This window comes from Theropithecus gelada, chromosome X (assembly GCF_003255815.1).
Source record: "Theropithecus gelada isolate Dixy chromosome X, Tgel_1.0, whole genome shotgun sequence".
NCBI classification, from domain to species: Eukaryota; Metazoa; Chordata; class Mammalia; order Primates; family Cercopithecidae; genus Theropithecus; species Theropithecus gelada.
This window is the reverse complement of record NC_037689.1, coordinates 147,156,603-147,172,433: the sequence shown is the minus strand read 5'-3', so window position 1 is coordinate 147,172,433 and position 15,831 is coordinate 147,156,603. Positions and strand designations below refer to the sequence as shown.

Sequence of the window (15,831 nt, the reverse complement as noted above, 5' to 3'; positions counted from 1 at the left end):
TCTCAGCCAGCCTCAGAGGAAAGAAATCTCTAGCTGGCACAGGCAGCCGAGTGAGGCTGGCGGCTGCTGGGACACAGCCTTTAGAATGAGTCCTTGAGTGCACAGCTCCCAGGGATATATGGGGTAGCGGGAAGGAGGGGACGCTGCGCAGATGCCACTGTTGGCTGGGCTACACCGTGCCACACTTGTTACTGCTTAGGAGGCTTTCTGGAGTGTTCCTCGGGTGCTAAGACAGTCTGCAGCAGACACTGTCCTTTTACTGCTGCTGGTCCTCGTTTGCTCCCCAGTCATGTCAACAGCTGAGGACTGCTCATGCTGCAACAAAAGGCTCTGCAATTGCTGTCTAGCTAGCCCTGGCTGTCTCTAGAGTTCTGCCTGAACTGAAACTCAAGTGGGGTTGAGCTCATGACTTGCGGCAATTGACGAGGAAATCCACCAGTTGCTGTGGCTGGAAGGATTTTCAGTCCTGTGGGTTGTAACCAGAGGCCACAGGTGGATTCTGCCTTAGGCTCATGAGATTTCCGACTTGCTGTTCAAGAAAATGCCTTGTGAAGTGACAACAGTAGCTATGACCCAACTGCCAGGTGCCTTGCTAGTTCCTGTTCGTCCCACTGGATCCTCACAGCCCTGGGAAGCAGGTGCTACTACTCTTATCCCCAGGAGGAGACAGAGGCTGAGAGAGGTTAAGTGACGTGCCCAAGTCACACAGCTTGGCAGCGGCCGGGTCGAGACACCAGCATCAGCAGTCTGTTTGCAGACCCCTCACTGTCACCCCCTGAGCCAGTGCGTCTTGGGCCCTGGGGTCAGGATGTCTCAAGCGTGGAGGCATCACTGGTTTGTGGAAGTCTCTGGAAGGTCCCTGAGCTCTTTGCCCAGAAATGAGTCAGGGGAATCTGTAGAGAGGTGGCCCTGTGTGTGGGGACAGTGTGTGACACAGACACTGCTTTGGAGGGACGCCGCTCCCGTGACCTCCTAGCATCACATCCCAAAGGAACAACTGTTGCAGAGATGGACCTCTGGGCACAAACCCACGTGCGTTTCTCTGGAGACACTGGCCAAGGAAAACAAGACATGCTCGAAGGCCAACAGCTGCATGCCCCACCACGATGTGACCGCAGAGACCCGGGGTGTAGAAGAGTGTCTCTGCTTGGTGGGGGGACACATGCAGGCCAAGGAGAGGCGGGAAGAAGGCAGCCTCCGACTCGCCACTGGACTGCATGGCGACGCTGGTGCGGCAGTCAGCTAAGCCATTTGCGTAAGTGGCCTTCGGGCATCTGCGTGCTGGGGACCGACAGTGGGGGTGTGTCAGGTGGATCTGTATGGAGCACATTGCTGCCGCTGGCTAGGACAGGGTAGAAAGGGGGACGTGGCTACAGCCTGACCCGTGGGCACCGTCCTACCCTTTATTCTGTGCTTCAAAGTGTCAGTCGTGCTGCTGTCTGTGGGCTCATGACTCAGACGGTGAGCTCTGACCTTCCTGAGCCAGGGCTTTGCTGTGGTTCTGCCTGGCTCAGGAGCTCTGGGACAAGGGAACCGCTCCAGGTCTGCACCTAAGGTGTGGCAGGGCCCCTCGACACTCCTGTGTACTAGTGTCGTCTTTCCCATTGAAATGACTGTGAGGACTAGAATGTGCACGTGCAGATGGGCAGCTACTTGTCTGCCTTGGCCCTTTATTACATAACTTGCTGGGTTTGTGGAGATGTCATCCCCCCAGCAGTCAGAGCCCGTTTGTGATGTCGTGGGGCTGGTTACATGACTGCCAAGGGGTGCTGCTGGCCACACTGCACTAGCAAGTTTGCCAGATGGAGGACAAGCCATCACTGAGTGTGGCTCTCTGTGAAGAAAGAAATTCGAGAGGACAGGGTCATGGCTTGGACAGGGTGCCTTTTCCTCCCCAGTTGCACTCAGAGACCTACCTTCACCCAGCAGATCCTTCCCCTGCCTGGGATGACCCAGTGTCCACTGGGAGCCCTAACTTCAGGCTGCTGACAGAAGAAATCGCTTTCCAAGCTCTGGCCCAGGAGGCTTCGTTCAGAAGGCCGCGCCCTGATGGTGACATCCCGCCCCAGGGAGAAGACAATCTCCTCTCCCTCCCTTTTCCGCAGAAACTGTGGAGACTGGTCAGCAGCAATCAGTTTTCATCCATCTGGTGGGATGAAGGAGGGGCTTCTATAGTGATCAATCAAAAACTCTTTGAAAAGGAGATTCTCGAAAGGGATGTCGCACACAAAGTGTTTGCCACGGATTCAATAAAGAGCTTCTTCCGCCAGCTAAACTTGTATGGCTTCCGAAAACGGCGTCAATGCTCTTTCAGGACCCTCACCCACGTTTTCCCCGCACAAAGGCCGGTCTCCATCTTGAATAAGGTAATGAACGACAAGCCTCTGGAGGGGTTAAGTCTGTGGGCTCTGGGTCCCGGTCGGGTGGAAGTCCCAGGACTGCCTCCTGGGAAGTGGGCGACCTCAGGCAGGGTGTGGGGCCATCACTGTGGGCCTATGTCCCCCTCTGGGTGGAGGTGACATGAACTAAGAGTGAATGTGGGGAGAGGGCTGAGGATGGTGCCGGCCCCTCTGGAGTGTGTAAAATATCACAGGTGCTAAGTAGCCGTATCTGCATGTCCTCCTACCCGGGACCAGCCATGTCCTCTGGTGGTTGCTGTGTCCCCCTGACTCCATAGCGCTTTGCCCTGTGAGGTGAGCAGGCCAGGGGAGTCTGGTATTTGTACCACTATCACCCTAGCTGGTGTCGGAGAAGTGCTCAAGTTGAAGCGCTGAGGGGCGCCTGGCACAGGAGGTGCAGACGCTCCTGCTGCCCGTGGTAGGTGGGGCCCCTGCTGTGGAAGAGCCAGTGCCCAGGACCTCCAGCCCAGCCGGGGTGCATTCTGTTGCCAGCTGACACTGTGGGGGAGGCCCAGAATCATCTTCCCTCCTGGTCTGCAACTTCAAAGACCCTTTCCGCCGGCCGTGGCCACCCTAATCTGCCATTTTGAGGCTTTTTCCAAGACGGAAAGGCCCGCCACAAATTGGTAAACCTTGATGATGTGAACGCGAGTCCCCAGCTTCCTTTGGGGACTGGGACCTTTTCCAGAAAGTCCTCCTGGGCCAGTAGAGTTCTCTTGCACAGGGGCGTAGATGGTTGGGAGTTGCAGTTCATCCTTGTGACTTGCAGTTTCCTTTTCTTTATTTAAACTTTGACTCATAGTTAGAGTTCTACTGCCATCCCTACTTTCAAAGAGACTCCCCTCACCTCCTCGTGAGGATGAAGAGAAGAGTGGGCGTCAAGTCTGCACCAGGACATCAGGAGGGGGACAAGCCAGAAGCTGCTGGATCCTGTCTGGCACCAGCAGACACTGAGCAACAAGATCACACATCTCCGAATGAGAATGATCAGGTCACACCGCAACACCAGGAAGCGGTGGGTCCCAACACCCAAATCAGAAGTGTCTCTGCTCTACCAGCAAGTCCTGTGATGGTGCCCGATCCCGCCATGGCAAGTGACAACACTCCAGTGACCCAGCCGGCCGGCGAGTGGTCAGAGGGCAGCCAGGCTCACGTCACTCCGGTGGCCGCTGTCCCTGGGCCTGCAGCGCAGCCCTTCCTCTCTGTCCCCGGATCTCCCACCCAGATGAATTCTTACAGGCCTGTGGTGGCCCTTCCCACAGCGTCCCCCAGTACCCTTGCCATGGAGACCACAGGACTTCCTGCGCCTGGCATGCTGCCCTTTTGCCATCTCTGGGTGCCGGTGACCCTAGTGGCTGCTGGGGCTGCACAGCCTGTTGTCTCCATGGCCATGTTCCCCCATCCCCTAGCTCTGCACCACCATTGCCCCCACAGCCACCGCACATCACAGTACATGCCAGCTAGCGATGGCCCCAGGCATACCCAGACTACGCAGACCAGCGCACATAGAGGCGAGCATTTGGGCAGAATATGTGCCGGTCAATAAATGTGTCACAAAATGAGTAATTTTCTGACTGCACAAAAGAGTCTTCATGGTCTCCGTCCTTTTTGTTTCTTTGCAGTCGAGTACCCCCTCCGACATCTTTGGCTTGCATGATAAAGACTTCAGCCTAACACACCTCCCTGGAAAAATGCCCAGGAGATACTCGAGCAGGTGCTGGGTTTTAGGAAGCCCCGCAGACATCCTGCCTCTGCTCATTAAAAATTACCTGGAGCTGGCCAGGTGCGGTGGCTCACGCCTGTAATCCCAGCACTTTGGGAGGCCGAGGCGGGCAGATCACAGGTCAGGAGATCGAGACCATCCTGGCTAACACGGTGAAACCCTGTCTCTACTAAAAATACGAAAACTTAGCCGGGCGTGGTGGCAGGTGCAGGTAGTCCCAGCTACTCAGGAGGCTGAGGCAGGAGAATGGCGTGAACCCGGGAGGCGGAGCTTGTAGCGAGACGAGATTGCGCCACTGCACTCCAGCCTGGGCGACAGAGGGAGATTCCGTCTCAAAAAAAAAAAAAAAAAAAAAAAATTACCTGGAGCTGCTCGCTGAGTGCCAATTGTGGCGCTAGCATTGATGGCCGAGGGTTCACAATGTCACTGTGTTGCTGGCCATACCTTGTCGTGGCGGTGCCTTTATATAACAGGATCTTCACTTTACACACAGATGAGATCACGTCTGGCTTTGTCATTGGGTTAAAAAGTGCCCTTGTTACTTGTGGAGGTCACAAATACTACCAAGGAGTCCTACGGGTTTACGGTTTAGAGGGTGCTCATTAGTGTCTGGTGGACAGGATTTACGTTTGGCTTTTATGTCTGTACTGGAGCCGGTGGGGTTTTTTACTTCCTTCCTTGATTCCCCCACTACGCCCTCACTTTTTCTTTCTTGTTTTTTTTCCTTCCTTCCTCCCTTCCTTCCTTCCTTCCTTCCCGTCTCTCTCTCTCTCTCTCTGTCTCTTTCGCTCCCTCCATTCCTTCCTTCTCTGTCTTTCTTTTTGAGTCAAAAATTAATTTAAAAGATGTCATGTTTTAACTAAGGAAGCAGCCTTTTCTGGTGACTTGGAGTGTTCAACTTAGAACACATGCTATCATCAATGAGCCTCTGACTGAATGATCTGAGGAAATAGGTTCAAGTTCTTACTGTAGACACAACTGGGCACAGACATCAAAACAGCTCTGAAATCAGGGCGTGCAGACAGCCCTAACACCGACACATATCCCTGTCTGTGATTTTTAATTTGACAGTAGGTGGCAGAGTCCTGGGAGAAGTGGGAAGAGGCCATAAGAGAATGCAGACATGGGAATGGATTCACAGTCCAGCCATGGTCTGCAGGTGGATCTCCCTGTCTCGACCTGCTCACTTACAAATGGGTGCTCATTTACAAATTGGTGTGAATCACATTTCATCATTTGTGAGCTCCTTAGCTTCCAAGAAGTACAATTTTCACATGTATTTCTTGGACTTTATACATATGCCTCCAGAGTTTGAATCATGCAAAGATGCTGCCACTTAAAAACCTCTTTCCTGGCCGGGCGCGGTGGCTCATGCCTGTAATCCCAGCACTTTGGGAGGCTGAGGTGGGTGGATCGTGAGGTCAGGAGATCGAGACCATCCTGGCTAACATGGTGAAACCCCGTCTCTACTAAAAATACAAAAAAAAAAAAAAAAAATTAGCCAGGCGTTGTGGCAGGCGCCTGCAGTCCCAGCTACTCGGGAGGCTGAGGCAGGAGAATGGTGTAAACTTGGGAGGTGGAGTTTGCAGTGAGCTGAGATCACGCCACTGCACTCCAGCCTGGGCGATAGAGTGAGACTCCGTCTCAAAAAACAAAACAAAACAAAACAAAAACTCTTCCCTACAAACTTATACCGCTCCAATCCTGGTTTTCCTGTAAATCTCAGCTTGACGCAGTGGCTCACGCCTGTCATCCCAGCACTATGGGAGACTGAGGCAGGTGGATCACGAGGTCAGGAGTTCAAGACCAACCTGGCCAAGATGGTGAAACCCTGTCTCTACTAAAAATACAAAAATTAGCCAGGCACATTGGCAGGCACCTGTAATCCCAGCTACTCAGAAGGCTGAGGCAGGACAATCGCTTGAACTCGGGGGGCAGAGGTTGCAGTGAGTCAAGACCACGCCACTGCACTCCAGCCTGGGCGACAGAGTGAGACTCTGTCTCAAAAAAAGAAAAAAAAGGAAAAAAAGATACTGTTAGAAGAAAGGGACAAAAATATATAGATGGAGAGAAAATATTAGTAATCTGATGTCTGATAACTCATATGCTAAATAAATACCAAACTTCTAACATTCAACCATTTGGAAACAAAGAATCCAATTAAAGATGGAAATCATTTGAAGACATTCACCAATGAAGATACACAGAAGTACATATACATTCACCAGTGAAGATACACATATGAAAAGATGATCACCATTAATTATTCACTAATAATGCAAATGTCAACAGCACTAAGATTCCTCTACCCACCTTTTACAATGGATAGAATTCAAATACCTCAGAATTCCAAATTCTGGAGAGGATGTGGAATTCTCATTCATAGCTGGTAGACAAGAAAAATGTTACATTCACTCTAGAAGGCCTTTTGGCCCTTTCTTAGGTAGTAAAACAGACTTACCATTAGACCCATCAGTCGTACTCCTAGGTTTTACCTAAGTGAATTGGAAACTTGGGTTCTCACATGGAAAATCGTGTACACGAATGTATATAGTAGTTTATTCATAATCACCAACCAGGATGTCCTTGAAGAGGTGAATGGATAAAACCAATGGGACATCCACAAACTGAAAGTGTATTCAAAGTTCAGTCTACCCTCAAATATTCCAGGACAGGAAATTTTGGAGGCCAGTTCAGCCAAGTGGCAAGGGAAAATGAATCACCATCTTATCTCAACTCTTCCAATGCATCCAAAACAAGGGCAATTGTTCAACTCATTCTCCCAGGCTCGCTCTCCTGGATTCAAAAACAGACGAAGGCACCCAAGCACTCATGAAAAGAATTTGTGAGGCAAGTGTTCACCCATATCGCAGCACATCTCATAAGCAGATAATCACATATCCAACACAACAGTGGATTAACCGAAGAAGCCACCTGTATGCGTGGAATAAGAATACGATTAAATGTTAGCAAAAAATTCAATTCTAATTCCCTGCATACAAGATAGACTAGAAGAAAAAAAACAGTCATGACAATGGGTACAGGAAAAGGCTCTGAAAGAAATTCTATGTAAGTACAAATTAACAACGTTTAGCAAACTAACATTAAAAGGAACTTCCATTTCCTAAAATCAGCAGCAAGCATATATAAATGTGAAATGTCAGAAGCTCTGCCATTCACGGCAGTGACCAGTCATTGACATATGCTGTCACCATTACCATCCACATCTGCAGGGAATATCAAAATGAAAAAGAGCCAGAGCTATGGATGACAAAATGAAAATGAGATACCAAGACTGCAAAGAAACAGATAGTATGTGTTAACTATATGATTGTCTGCATAGAAAATTCAAAAGAATAGACACATTGATTATTCAAATGAGTAAAAGACTTCAGAAAACATCATATAGAAGATCATTACAGCAAAGTCAAGAGCCTTGCCACACAAAAGCAACTTAGTGCATAAAATAGAAAATAGAAAATATACCATTCACAACAGCATTAAAATCCACAATGTGAATAAGAAGAGCCTAACAAGACCTTTATGGAAGCAACTGTGTGAAGTTGCTGATAGACTCAGGGAATAATCTCAAGTAAATGGATCTGTATACCATATTCCTTGATGGGGAGCAGAATATGGCAAAGATGTAAATGCCACTTAAATACAGAGTGAGTGCCTTAACTGTCATTGCCAAAGTGACAACCAAGCTCAGGTTGCTGTGCTCTGCTCCCCAAATCAACCCCAGAAAAATATAGAAGGGAAAAGACAAAAAAAAAATACATATATATATATGTGTGTGTGTGTGTGTGTGTGTGTGTGTGTGTGTGTGTATACACACACATCAACATCAAAACAGAGAAAGCCCTGGGGATGACTTAAGACTGTGCTCAACTAGTACTTGTGTTTGGGTCCAGGGAGCAGCAGGGAAATCGAGGAGGTCTGTACCCTGCATAGATGGCAGATTACAGGATAGGTAGGAGAACGTGTTTAACATTCCACCCCATATCATCGCAAAGCCTGAGGCAACACCACAAAATCTGGTGGCAGTAGCCCTGGGGTAATATCAGGACACCAGGAAATTTGAGTTGATTTAGACACTATGGCTCCAGAGTTCTGCTAACAACCACCTGAAACAAACTTAGTAGGGGAAGACCCACCTTCCAAAAACTTATTATTTTAATGGAATATAAAGAATGAACTAGGAATAGAATAGTAAGTATGTGTGAAACCCACATACTATGAGTAGATATTAATAAAATATGTGTGCATATATATAGTATAAAGTCTACAAATACAAACGAATATGTATCTAAAGATATATGAGTACAGATAATTATACATATATGATACAAAGATATAGATGCATGTATATATACATATAAGCATAAATGTATATGATGTCTAAAACATGTATATAAACAAAATGTACATATAACATATATAATGTACATACACAATGTAAAATTTATTACCATATGAATGAGGATTAAAATATGAAAATCACTGATCTGGACTCTGATATGTCGGATACCTTCAAAACACATGGCTTCTCCAAATCTCTTGCTGCTGCTCAGCCTCTTCCCTGTAAAAATAAATCTTTTAGGACAAAAGGTTTGCAAAGTCTAGCTCTGGCTGGGGAGGAGCCCCCATGGGAAGGTGTGCATCTTCGCTCAGAGGTCCTACAATCACAGGTGCTGCAGCCCCCCAGGGAGCATCTAGCCTTGGACCCACAGCCATTCTCTGCAATGCGTGCAGCTGAGCAGATGCTCAAAGGTGACATAAACAGATCATCTCCCACCCATCACTTCACCAAAGAGCAGGAGCCAGGAGAACCCTCCTGAGTGGGGACTGAAGGTTCACCCTCCCCACATAGAGGGGCCACAGAATCCAGCTCAGCCCATCCTGTCAGCCCTGGACGACCTTGGCAATGTTGTCACCCCGACCACACCCCTCCCCTCACTGCCACCTCATGTGACTGGGAGTCAGAGACTTGGTCCCAGAGGAGCAGACCCAATCGGCAGAGGATGGGGATCCAGACCCAGGAATCAAGGTCAGGACCCCCTGAGGGATGACTGAGGGCCCCTATCCCCATCCCCACCCCTACTCCGCCAGAACCCGGTTCAGCCCCTGCTGTCGACCCAGGGAAGGCCCAGGCTTGGAGGCCGGATGTGACGTCACTGACGCGCGCACTGGGGGGCAGAGAGAAGGGACACGCCTCCTTCTGAGGGGCGGCTTGATACCGGTGGAGGGAAGCGGGCCCAGGCTCTGTGAGGAGGCAAGGTGAGGTGCTGAGGAAAGACTGAGGACGTCCCCACCCCAGATAGAGGACTCGAAAGAACCAAGTGCCGTCTCTGCTCCCAGCCCTGGACCACCCGGGGACCGATCTGGGGCTGACTTGTGAGGTTGGACCCGCTCCCTCCCTCCGCGGCTCAAGCTGCTGGGCACTCTGGAGTGAGAGCTTGGTGTGACCAGCGCAGGGCTGGTTAGGAGAGGGCAGGGCCCAGGCTCTGCGGGGCATCAAGGTCGGGACCCTGAGGGAGGGCTGGGCCCCCCCACCCCACCATGACCTACGGCCCCAGGTTCCCCAGCCCCATCCTCAGCCCCACTCTCCACTCCACCCCACCGCAGGCTCCACCCCACCCCCAACTCCCCCCGCGCCAGAATCTCGTTCCGCCCCTGCTGTCAACCCAGGGAAGCCCCAGGTGCCCAGATGTAAGACCAGTGACTTGCACTTGAGGGATCAGAGAGTAGCGGGGGCCTCGCTCTGAGGGGTGGGTTGATATCGGCGGAGGGAAGCGGGCCCAGGCTCTGTGAGGAGGTAAGGCGAGACCCTCAAGGAGGACTCAAGACACCCCCACCCCAGATACGGGACCCCAAATAATACAGCGCCGCCCCTGCGCCAGCCCTGGATCACCCCGCAGGGTCGGGCTTATCAAGCTGGGCCCAGGCTCTGACTGGAATCAAGGTCAGAACCCTGAGGGAGGGCCGAAGGCCTCCACACCCCTAACCCAGCCACCACTACCGTGACCTACAGCCTCAGGTTCCCCACCTCCATCCTCACCCCCCCCCACACTCCACCCCACCGCACCCCACCCCCCAAGTTTCCCGCGGCAGAATCCGGTTCGGCCCTTGCTGTCAACCCAGAGCAGCTCCAGGTGCCCGGATGTAAGACTTGCGCACTGGGAGTCAGAGAGTAGCAAGGGCTTGGTTCTGAGTGGTGGCTGAAGATCGGTAGAGGGAAGCGGGCCCAGGCTCTGTGAGGAGGCGAAGTGAGACGCTGAGGGAGGACTGAGGACGCCCCCACCCCAGATAGAGGGTCCCAAATAATCCAGCACCACCTCTGCTGCCAGCCCTGGACCAGCCGGGGGCGGACTTCTCAGGCTGGGCCCCCTTCGCCACCCCACCGCTTAAGCCCCAGGGGACTCTGGGTCAGAGCTTGGTGTGACCATGGCAGGACTGGTTAGGAGAGGGCAGGGGCCAGGCTCTGCCAGGCATCAGGGTCAGGACCCTGAGGGAGGGCTGAGGCCCCATAGAGGGAGTGCCCTTGCAGTGAACCCTGGGAAGTTCCAGGCATGGCGGGCAAGCGGATCCTGATGTCTGCATCCTGGGCTGACCAAGGGAAGGGGCTTGGTATCGTTAGCATGGCCGCGGGAGAACAGAGGGAGGGCCCAGGTCCTGCTGGGAGACAAGGGAAGCCTGAAGGGACGCAGCACCCCAGGACAAGGGGCCCACCCCACCCCCATCTGAGACCGAGGCGCCTCCTCATTCAGCCTTGGGAATCTGACAGATAGAGACTCAGGTCCACAGAGGGGTGGGGCCCAGCCCCCTAGGAGACCAGGGAAGGAACAAGATGGAGGACACAGGGGACCCCAGGGTCCAGCTCAGTGGGGATCGTGACCTGGGCTATCCCGGGCACGGTGGCCACATGTGGTGCATTGTGGCTTCTGAGATCGGGTGTCAATGGGGACAGGGCTGTGCTATGAGGAGTGGGGCCTCAGGTGAGCAGAAGGAGGAGTCCCAGAGCCCTGAGGAAGGATTCACCAGACCTCTCATCCCAGACCTAGGGAACCTGCCCCTGCTGTCAGTCTTGGGAGGCCCCGGGCAGGACTGTGAGGAAGGGAAGTGCCCCACCCCACCCCCAAAACACACTTTCTCAAAGAGGGTCTAAGGGAGAAGTTGTCCTTGGTCTGCAAGACTCATCTCTGGTTCAGCAAAATGGAAGGGGCCAGATTCTGTCCGAAGTAAATACGAATACCTAGAGGGCACCCAGACTGACGAGGCCCCCTGACACCTGCTCTTTTGGTCAGCCTTGGGTATCTCATGTATGAGTGACCATGAGGTACCCCCTCACTTCTGCCTCCCGGGTCTCAGGGAAGTGGGGGCCTTGGTCCAAGGGGCGTCCTCAGCTCAGCAGAGGGAGCCACACCTGGTCAGCACAGGGTGGAATCCAGGGTCTTGCAGGAGTGAGGGGGAGGAAGTTTGGTGAGGACCGAAGATAAGAAGGTACCTCCATGCTCCCAAAGAACAAAGGACCTCACAGACACTGGTGTCACCTATTCTCAGCCCCAGGTGGCCCCAAGCAGGAATGACATGTGGCATGCTCTCATTTCTCCCACGTGATTGGGGATGAGAAGTCTCAGGGAGGTGAATACCTTGATCCCAGGGGCACTGAGAGATTCAACAGAGGGATCCACACCTGGTCAGCAGAAGGAGGACTCCCAGAATCAGCATGACCCAAGGTGTACCCCCTTCATGAGGAATGGAGGTACTCCCAGCCCAGAAAGAAGCCACCCCACAGAGTCTAGGTGAACTCTGTTCTTAGATCTGGGGGAGAGGGGGAAGCCTGATCAAGGATGGCGCTAAGTGGCAAGCTCACTTGTACCACGGCAGGAAGTTGAGGAACCCTCAGGGGGATGAGGCGTTGGTGTAAAGGGAGATGTCTGCTCATCTCAAGGGTTTGGGGGTCGAGGAAATATAAGTCCCAGCAGGAGTAAAGATGAATAACCCACAGGAGGACTTTGGAACACCCACCTCATACCCGAAAGGGTCAGCTGGTGGGGTCGGCCCTGGACACTCCACGCAGGGGTGACAGATGTGGGGCCTCCTCACCTCTGTTTCTGGATCTCAGGGAGGTGAGGACTTTGTTCTCAGAGGGTGTGTGGACAAAACAGGGACCCCCTTTCTTCGACAGACACAGTGTCCCAGGATTGGCCAGCAGTCCAGGTGAGGAACCTAAGGGAGGATTGAGGGTACCACCAGGCCAGAGAAACTCTCAAATCAAGAGAGTTTGCCCTGCCCCTACTGTCACCCCAGAGAACCTGGGCAGGGCTGTCTGCTGAGGTCCCTCGTCCATCCTGGTGTCAGGGAGGGCTGGCCTTGGTCTGAGGGGGCTGCACACATCAGCAGAGGGAGGGTCCCAGGCCCTGCCAGGAGTCAAGGTACAGACTGAGGGGACCCCACTCACCAAACACAGAGGACCCCACTCACCAAACACAGAGGACCCTACTCACCAAACACAGAGGACCCTACTCACCAAACACAGAGGACCTAGCCCGACCCTGCCCCTTCTGTCAGCTGAGGGAAGCCACTGGGTGGACGGACTCCCCTCACTTCCTCTTCAGGTGTCTCATGGAGATAGGGCCTCAGGTCAACAGAGGGAGGGTTCCAGACCCTGCAGGCATCAAGATGAGGACCAGGCAGTATCCTCATCCCAGGACACATGAACCCCATTGAATTTGGACATCTCTTACTGTACTTCCGGGGAAACCCTGGGCAGGTGTGTCCAGATGTTGGTTGGGACATGTCCTTCTGTTCCATGTCAGGGATGTGAGCTCTTGATCTGAGAGATTCCCAGGCACGTAGAGGAGTGGAGTCCAGTCCCTGCCAGGAGAAAGGTGAAGGCCCTGAATGAGCGCAGAGGGGACCATCCACCCCAGAAGTGTAGAACTTAGAGTATCCAGCCCGCCCTCTTGACGGCACTGAGGGACCGGGGCTCTGCCTGCAGTCTGCTGCCTAAGGGCCCCTCGATTCCTCTTCCAGGAGTTCCAGGAAGCAGGCAGGCCTTGGTCTGAGACAGTGTCCTCAGGTCACAGAGCAGTAGAGGCCCAGGCAGTGTCAGCAGTGAAGGTGAAGTGTTCGCCCTGAATGTGCACCAAGGGCCCCACCTGCCCCAGCACACATGTGAACCCAGAGCACCTGACCCCATCCACCCTACTGTCACTCATAGAGCCTTGATCTCTGCAGGCCAGCTGCACGCTGAGTAGCCCTCTCACTTCCTCCTTCAGGTTCTCAGAGGACAGGCTGACCAGGAAGACAGGAGCCCCAAGAGGCCCCCGAGCAGCACTGAAGAAGACCTGTAAGTCAGCCTTTGTTAGAACCTCCAAGGTTTGGTTCTCAGCTGAAGTTTCTCACACACTCCCTCTCTCCCCAGGCCTGTGGGTCTCCATCACCCAGCTCCTGCCCACGCTCCCGACTGCTGCCCTGACCAGAGTCATCATGTCTCTTGAGCAGAGGAGTCCGCACTGCAAGCCTGATGAAGACCCTGAAGCCCAAAGAGAGGACTTGGGCCTGATGGGTGCACAGGATCCCACAGGCGAGGAGCAGGAGGCTACCTCCTCCTCAGATGAGGAGGAGGAGGTGTCTGCTGCTGGGTCATCAAGTCCTCCCCAGAGTCCTCAGGGAGGCTCTTCCTCCTCCACTTCCGTCTACTACACTTTATGGAGCCAATTCGATGAGGGCTCCAGCAGTCAAGAAGATGAAGGGCCAAGCACCTCGGTCGACCTAGCTCACCTGGAGTTCATGTTCCAAGAAGCACTGAAATTGAAGGTGGCTGAGTTGGTTCGTTTCCTGCTCCACAAATATCGAGTCAAGAAGCCGGTCACAAAGGCAGAAATGCTGGAGAGTGTCATCAAAAATTACAAGCACTACTTCCCTGTAATCTTCGGCAAAGCCTCCGAGTTCATGCAGCTGATCTTTGGCACTGAGGTGAAGGAGGTGGACCCCGCCGGCCCCTCCTACATCCTTGTCACTGCTCTTGGCCTCTCATGCGATAGCATGCTAGGTAATGATCATAGTATGCCCAAGGCTGCCCTCCTGATCATTATCCTGGGTGTGATCTTAACCAAAGACAACTGCGCCCCCGAAGAGGTTATCTGGGAAGCGTTGAGTGTGATGGGGGTGCATGTTGGGATGGAGCACGTTTTCTATGGGGAGCCCAGGAAGCTGCTCACCCAAGATTGGGTGCAGGAAAACTACCTGGAGTACCGGCAGGTGCCCGGCAGTGATCCTGCGCACTATGAGTTCCTGTGGGGTTCAAAGGCCCATGCTGAAACCAACTATGAGAAGGTCATAAATTATTTGGTCATGGTCAATGCAAGAGAGCCCATTTGCTACCCATCCCTTTATGAAGAGGCTTTTGGCGGGGAACAAGAGGGAGTCTGAGCACCAGCTGCAGCCAGGGCCAATGTTTGTGGGGTCAGGGCCCCATCCAGCAGCTGCCCTGCCCCATGCGACATGAGGCCCATTCTTCACTCTGTGTTTGAAGAGAGCAATCAGCGTTCTCAGTGGCAGTGGGTGGAAGTGAACACACTGTATGTTTTCTCTGGGTTCCTTATCTATTCGGTGATTTGGAGATTTATCTTTGCTCCCTTTGGAATTGTTCAAATGTTCTTTTAATGGTCAGTTTAATGAACTTCACCATCGAGGTTAATGAATGACAGTAGTCACACTTATTGCTGTTTATGTTATTTGGGAGTAAGACTCTTGCTTTTGATCCACATGGGGAAATCCCTGTTATTTTGTGAATTGGGGCAAGATAACGTAGCAGAGGATTTAATAATTTTTTTAGAAACTTGAACTTAGGAGCAAAATAGAGCTCATAAAGAAATAATGAAATGAAAATGTAGTTAATTCTTCCCTTATACCTCTTTCTCTCCCCTGTAAAATTAATATATATACATGTATACCTGGATTTGCTTGGCTTCTTTGAGAATGTAAGAGAAATAAAAATTGAAAGAATAATCTTTCCTATTCACTGGCTCATTTTTTCTTCAAACATGCACTGAGCATCTGTTGTTCGGAAAACCCTGGGTTAGTAGTAGAGAGGCTAGGTAAGCCAGACCCACCCCTTCCCCATAGGGTGGTGAAGTCTAGGAGCCACAATCCTAAAATTAAGATGGTGCCATGTCCTCTAAGAACTAGAGGAAAATAAAACATGGGTGAGGGTTTGGGGCTCTAGGTGACAGCAGTCGAGTGTATATGCCCTGAGCCAGGGTCTTTCGGGCTTTCGGAAACTGCAATTCCTTCTGGGGGAGGTAATTCTATTGAAGCTGGATGGTGCCAGAGCTAGATTCTCAGAGGATGAGAGAAAGGTCTGGAATGGAGAACTGCTCAGCAGTTCCTTTTGGATAGTGGATGAACAGAGAAGAGTCTCCACCTGGGACAGGAATAGAAGGAAATTGTCCAGCGCTCTCGTCTCGGTGCGGTTGAACACAGTGCAGGGGCTAGGTGATGGATACCTATCATCTGCAAGGGTTTCCCACAAGATGAGGGTGAATCTCCCGGGAAGGGAAGCCCAGAAGTCACTGGCCAGGTGCTTTTCTGCCTGTCTGGGAAAGCCAGAGTTGATTGTATTTAAAAGGCATTCTAATCAAGTTATCTCAGGTGGGATTTGACCAATTGTAAGCAAAGGTTAGATTTTGAGTGTTAACA

The 15,831-nt window shown here is 52.1% G+C and overlaps 2 protein-coding genes across 4 annotated transcripts; both read left to right on the top strand.

Moving 5' to 3' along the window:
* The first annotated feature begins 1,239 nt into the window (after window positions 1–1,239).
* LOC112615952 (heat shock transcription factor, X-linked-like) lies at window positions 1,240–3,908 on the top strand. The gene is given in 3 exon segments (XM_025372890.1): window positions 1,240–2,366; window positions 3,202–3,871; window positions 3,874–3,908. Coding segments are annotated over 3 exon segments (1,269 nt in total). The 5' UTR covers window positions 1,240–1,802.
* Window positions 3,909–9,318: 5,410 nt separating this feature from the next.
* LOC112615731 (melanoma-associated antigen 9) lies at window positions 9,319–15,141 on the top strand. Of its 3 annotated transcripts, none has more exons than XM_025372592.1 (4): window positions 9,319–9,402; window positions 13,162–13,248; window positions 13,407–13,477; window positions 13,553–15,141. In XM_025372592.1, the coding sequence occupies exon 4, from the start codon at window positions 13,618–13,620 to the stop codon at window positions 14,560–14,562; it is 945 nt and encodes a 314-aa protein (XP_025228377.1). In that variant the 5' UTR covers window positions 9,319–9,402; window positions 13,162–13,248; window positions 13,407–13,477; window positions 13,553–13,617; the 3' UTR covers window positions 14,563–15,141. The 3 variants fall into 3 exon arrangements, with proteins under 3 accessions (XP_025228377.1, XP_025228379.1, XP_025228378.1); XM_025372593.1 differs by lacking the exon at window positions 9,319–9,402 and adding an exon at window positions 9,865–9,945; XM_025372594.1 differs by lacking the exon at window positions 13,162–13,248 and having other exon boundaries at window positions 9,330–9,402.
* The last annotated feature ends 690 nt before the right edge of the window (window positions 15,142–15,831 follow it).

What these genes read in the sequence shown, in the direction of transcription:
- LOC112615731 (XM_025372592.1), top strand. Translation starts at nt 13,618, where the DNA reads ATGTCTCTTGAGCAGAGGAGTCCGCACTGCAAGCCTGATGAAGACCCT.